The following is a 6,000-nucleotide window of genomic DNA, read 5'->3' on the forward strand; positions in this document are numbered from 1 at the left end:
GTGTAGATGAGGATACATCCTCCGTGAAGTGCAAGGTAACATAACCAAATGTGAAAAGTAGGCCTCTCTCTTGCTGAAAGGAAGTGAACATTGAATGCTGCTGCATGAAGCCCAAGGCTTCAGTGGAGAACCTCAGAAACCAGATAACTCTGAGCCATAAGGCATGGTATTGGCCTCTCAGAAGTCATAATAAATAAGTATGGGAATTTCCCTTATTTTGAAGGCATTAATGACTCATTTCTCTAGGATACTGATGTAAGTTCTTCAGTGGAAGACAAGTGGAAAATGAGTGTCTTTGTCTACAGACATAAGGTCTTAATAAAAGCAATCACGAAATTGACCTTGGTGGGGAGAGCACTGAAACAGGATTACATGGCCTGAGTGAAGTCCTAACAATAGAGAAGATTAGGTACAAAGACACAAGAAACACACAAAGGTAAGAAAAGAATATTAACTGGAGTCTGGAATGCAGGAGCATGTGCGTGTATGTGTATGCACGTGTGTGAGTATTTATGTACCTAGATAAGTTTAGATGAGCCTGGAGAATTAACAAGCCATGCTTGTATTTTGCAAAAATACACTCAAGAAGAGACATGGGTTGGAAACCGTTGCAGAAATACAATAAGAGATAGTGGTGACATGAACCTAAGTTTATGATGATGAATTTGAAGAGAAATTTTAGGCCTTGGCTTAGAAAACAACATAAAAAAAGACTTGTTTTTTTCAGGAACACAATGCCCACAGACAAACTTCACTAGAAACGGAATTTGCACATAGACAGATGTATATATCACTGCTGACTTGGATGAAATATATGCATATATGTCCATTTACAGATAGACTCTTTCATCACTGAAAGAAAAAGTGCACTTCAGATCTACACTACAAATGTATTTACCTACAAATTTACCTACACCAGACTTTTTTTTTACACTTTGAGTTCTAGGGTACATGTACACAACGTGCAGGTTTGTTACATATGTATACCTGTGTCATGTCGGTATGCTGCACCCATTAACTTGTCATTTACATTAGGTATATCTCCTAATGCTATCCCTCCCCGCTCCCTCCACCCCATGACAGGCCCCGGTGTGTGATGTTCCCCTTCCTGTGTCCAAGTGATCTCACTGTTCAATTCCCACCTATGAGTGAGAACATGCGGTGCTTGGTTTTCTGCTCTTGCGATAGTTTGCTGAGAATGATGGTTTCCAGCTTCATCCATGTCCCTACAAAGGACATGAACTCATCCTTTTTTATGGCTGCATAGTATTCCATGGTGTATATGTGCCACATTTCTTAATCCAGTCTATCATTGATGGACATTTGGTTGGTTCCAAGTCTTTGCTATTGTGAATAGTGCCATAATAAACATAAGTGTGCATGTGTCTTTATAGCAGCATGACTTATAATCCTTTGGGTATATACCCAGTAATGGGATGGCTGGGTCAAATGATATACCAGACAATTTTACCTGCTATGTCTGAAAGGTAAAGCAGTTGGTTAATTTATTTTTTAAACTTATGAATGCATTTTAAATTGCTATTAATGGAATGAAAATTATTTGAACTTGAATAGATATGTAAGGCTATTTGATGTTGCTTGGTAGCTTTTTCTCATACAGATCCTATTTTGCACATGAGATTTGCCAGGGAGTTGAAGCTACCTCCAATTCTGCACCTGTTTATATGATTTGGTAATAGTCTTTTGTTGTGAAGGTTTATGAACATGGTGAAATACATACATTCTATTGAGAGATATGATAAAATGGCATAACTCAAGTTTCAACTATGATTTTGATAAATAGTTTTCAAACTTGTTTTGGGGGGTTGATGGAATCCCAAAGAGGAAGATAACAATTTTACTATTAAAAAGTGTTAACATTATTTTGGCTATAGTCTCCAATTTTTGGTTAACAAAATAATTGTCATAATATTATTTCATTAGAATTTTCATATAAGAAGAGTTACGGAATTCTAATTTACTCAGCATAGTTTGTTTGTTTGTTTGTTTTTTGAGACAGGGTCTTGCTCTGTCTCCCAGACTGCAGTGTGGTGGCATGAAGCCATCCTCCCACCTCAGCCCCCCAGGTAGCTGGAACTACACGTGCATGCCACCATGCCTGGCTAATTTTTGCATTTTTTGTAGATACCAGGTTTCACCATGTTGCCCAGGCTGCTCTTGAACTCCTGGGCTCAAGCGATCCATCCATCTGGGCCTCCCAAAGTGGGAAGGGATTATAGGTGTGAGTCAATGCAGCCGACCCCATTTCTCTTTCTAAGATTAATTCTTCTTTTTGTTTCTGGTTGTATGTATTTTTACAAGTTATTGAAATGATGACATAATATTCACAATGCTTCAAAATGTGAAAAAGTATATATGATATTAATCACATAATTGATAAAATATATGAAATAATGAAGTCAAAGCGGGTCATTAAGAAATCTTTATAAACATTAGGTAGTGAATTTACAGATGTTGCCAACATTGTACATTCACAGGGCCAGTCATCATAAATTCTGATTGATGTTTAAAATGAGAGCCAGAAATACCCAATTAAGTAGTAAATTGAAAACCATCTAATCTTCTTCCGCTGCATCTGTGACGTCTTCTTTGTACTTGTAAACTTGCATTGCACGTTGAATAGGAGTCTTAACAGAGTCATAAGTCCATCCATTCCTGGCAAACAGCCTTTGAATGATGCCAGGCATTTCGTAGCCCTTGCTTAATATAAAATCCTTAAAGGCAATTGGTCCATAAAGACCGTCAAGAATGTCGGGTTCATCAGGCTTTTCAAGTAGGAGCTTGGGGTCAATCAACGGTTCATCACTTCTTAGCTTTTTCCCCAACTTAGGCTTGAGGTACCATGCTCCATACCCCGTCTTCACATGCTCTGCACTATAAGAATTCGATGCAGTCTGGATTTGCTCATCCAAGTCTTTTTTCTGTGAGAAGAATTTGACCTCATCCATGTCATCCAGCTCCATGCTGCACTTCAGCCCTGAGGAACACTCGTTTATCTTCTTAATCTTTTGGTCTTGATAGTTTGCTTTGCACTCAGGGGTAAAGTCAAACAGAGTGCTGATGGATTCTTCATCAACTCCCAGGTCTCCTGCCCACTTGAAGTCACGGAGTTTTCTCGATGTGTATCTATGTTGAAGAGAGTCAGAAACACACTCCGTTGTGTTTGGTGTATCTTCCTGAACAGTTCTTTTAGATGGGATACTCCAGTCTTGGTAGGCTCCAGGCAGAGACTGGACACTCGACGAGTCTTGAGAGGCTCCAGGCGGAGACTGGACACTCGAGGAGTCCTGGGAGGCTCCGGGTGGAAACTGGACACCCGACGAGTCTTGGGACGCTCCGGGCGGAGTCTGGACACCCGATGAGTCTTGGGATGCACCAGGGGGAGATGGGACACCCGACTGTTGAAAGGCCGCGGGTTGGATTCCCCACAAAGGTATTCACTAGGCTCGGTGGGTTCCTCGGTTGTTGTCTCCTGACCCTCGCAACGAGCCCATGTGTCTTCCGGCTTCCTCTCAGAATCCACTTTCAGCACCTGTAGTAGGAAACTGGACACCCGACGAGTGTTGGGAGTTTCCGGGCTGAGATGGGATACTCCAGTCTCGGGAGGCTCCAGGCAGAGATGAGATACGTGAGTCTCGGGAGACTCCAGACAGAGATGGGACACTCCAGTTTCGGGAGGCTCTGGGCGGAGACTGGACACCGGAGTCTTGGGAGGCTCTGGGCGGAGATGGGACACTCCAGTCTCAGGAGGCTCCGGGTGGAGATGAGATACGCGAGTCTCGGGAGGCTCCGGGCAGAGATGGGACACTCCAGTTTCGGGAGGCTCTGGGCGGACACTGGACACCTGAGTCTTGGGAGGCTCTGGGCGGAGATGGGACACTGCAGTCTTAGGAGGCTCCGGGCGGAGACTGGACACCCGGGTCTTGGGAGGCTCTGGGCAGAGATGAGACACTCCAGTCTCAGTAGACTCCGGGCGGAGATGAGAGACGCAAGTCTCTAGAGGCTCTGGGCAGAGATGGGACACTCCAGTCTCAAGAGGCTCTGGGTGGAGACTGGACACCCGAGTCTTGGGAGACTCTGGGCCGAGATGGGACACTCCATTCTCGGGAGGTTCCAGGCAGAGACTGTACATCGGAGTCTTGGGAGGCTCTGGGCGGAGATGGGACGCTCCAGTCTCAGGACACTCTGGGCAGAGATGAGATACGTGTATCTTGGGGGCTCCGGGCAGAGATGGGACACTCCCGTGTCAGGAGGCTCCAGGCGGAGACGAGATACACAAGTTTCTGGAGGCTCCGGCGGAGACCGGACACCCGAGTCTTGGGAGGCTCTGGGCGGAGATGGGACACTCCAGTCTCGGGAGGCTCCCGGCGGAGACTGGACACCGGAGTCTTGGGAGGCTTTGGGCGGAGATGAGACACTCCAGTCTTGGGAGGCTCCGGGTGGAGATTAGATACGCGAGTCTTGGCAGGCTCCGGGGAGAGAAGAGACACTCCATTCTCAGGAGGCTCTGGGCCATGAGACACGCGTGTCTTAGGAGGCTCTGGGCAGAGATCAGGCACTCCAGTCACAGGAGGCTCCGGGTGGAGACGAGATACGCGAGTCTTGGGAGGTTCTGGGCAGAGATGACACACTCCAGTCTCAGGAGGCTCCGGGAGGAGATGGGATACTCCAGTCTCGGGAGGCTCCAAGTGGAGACTGGACACCTGAGTCTCAGGAGGCTCTGGGCGGAGATGGGACACTCCAGTCTCAGGAGGCTCCGGGCAGAGACTAGACACCGGAGACTTGGGAGGCTCTGGGCGGAGACAGGACACCCGAGTCTCGGGCGGCCGAGGGGAGAATTCCCTGCAGGGGTATTTACCAGGCTCCATGGGTTTGTCGGTTGTCGTCTCCTGGCCCTCACAAGCGCATGCGTCCTCCAGCTTCCTCTCAGGATCCAGCGGTTTCAGCACCTGTAGTAGGAGATCTGGAGGCGTATCTTCTCCAGATTGGAGTTCATGGCCAAGGAGGCTTGGCCATCAGCTGGGCTTCCACTTCCTCTACGAACGCCTTCCTTGCTGGTTTGGCTCCTGAGAGCTTGGAAAACAGGGCCGCTTTCTTGCGCAGCTTTTTCTTCCTGCTTTTGGGGTCAGCTTGGGGACCTCTGAGAGATATTTTGGGGAGTAAAAACTCGTCACGGCGACAAATGAGCGTATCTTCGGGAGACGTATAGGCGTAGCGGAAGTCGTCCATGCACTGCGTCACAAATACCCGGTTCCGAGGGTCCATGGGCGGGAACCTCAGGCGCCTGTGCTTGCGCTTTGCGATGCACTTGGAAGGCGGTTTGTCACAGTACCAGGGCTTGGAGTCCATGCCCGGGGACCTCGGCCGGTCCTGCGGCCTCTGGTCCCCCATGGTGGCCCTCGCTGGGGTGCCACCTCTCTAATTTCCACGGTTCCTGATCCCTGCGGCTCTAGTCGCTAGGAGACCGCCAGCCACGTGCAGCCCAGGTTCCTTCCTGGAGGCTGGGCAGCGCTGACGCCACCTGCGCAGCCCGGATTCTAACAGGTGTGTAGTGGAATCTCATTCTGGGTTTTATTTGTGTGTCCTAATGACTACTGGTATTGAACATCTCTATATTTGCTTATTTGCCATCCTTATCTCTCCTTGGTTTAAGTTTCTGTTGATTTTTTCCCCCATTTTTAAATTCTGTTGCTGGATATCATATTAGTTTTGAAAATTCTTGTTCTGTTCTACATCTAAGTCCGTTATCACCTATATGATTTGCAAATTTTTCTCTTCATCCTTGGCTTTTCCCTTTCATTGTCTTAACAGTGTCTATCAAAGAGAAGTTTTTTTTTATTTGATGAAGTCCAATTTATTAATTTCTTCTTTCACAGATTGTGCTTCTTTTGATGTATCTGTGAAAACTTTGCTTATCCAAAGGTCACAGAGATTTTTTAAAATTTAAATCTGTTTAAAGTTTTGTAAACAGCACACGAT

The 6,000-nt window shown here is 46.7% G+C and overlaps 1 protein-coding gene across 1 annotated transcript; it reads right to left on the reverse strand.

The window, feature by feature from the left end:
* Positions 1-2,430: 2,430 nt before the first annotated feature.
* Positions 2,431-5,573, reverse strand: FAM47C (family with sequence similarity 47 member C). The gene is given in 5 exon segments (XM_033201622.1): positions 2,431-3,202; positions 3,205-4,230; positions 4,233-4,319; positions 4,322-5,007; positions 5,009-5,573. Coding segments are annotated over 5 exon segments (2,829 nt in total). The 5' UTR covers positions 5,413-5,573; the 3' UTR covers positions 2,431-2,576.
* Between the last annotated feature and the right edge of the window lie 427 nt (positions 5,574-6,000).

Source organism: Trachypithecus francoisi, unplaced genomic scaffold, assembly GCF_009764315.1.
Source record: "Trachypithecus francoisi isolate TF-2019V2 unplaced genomic scaffold, Tfra_2.0 Lachesis_group6, whole genome shotgun sequence".
In the NCBI taxonomy this organism is placed as follows: domain Eukaryota; kingdom Metazoa; phylum Chordata; class Mammalia; order Primates; family Cercopithecidae; genus Trachypithecus; species Trachypithecus francoisi.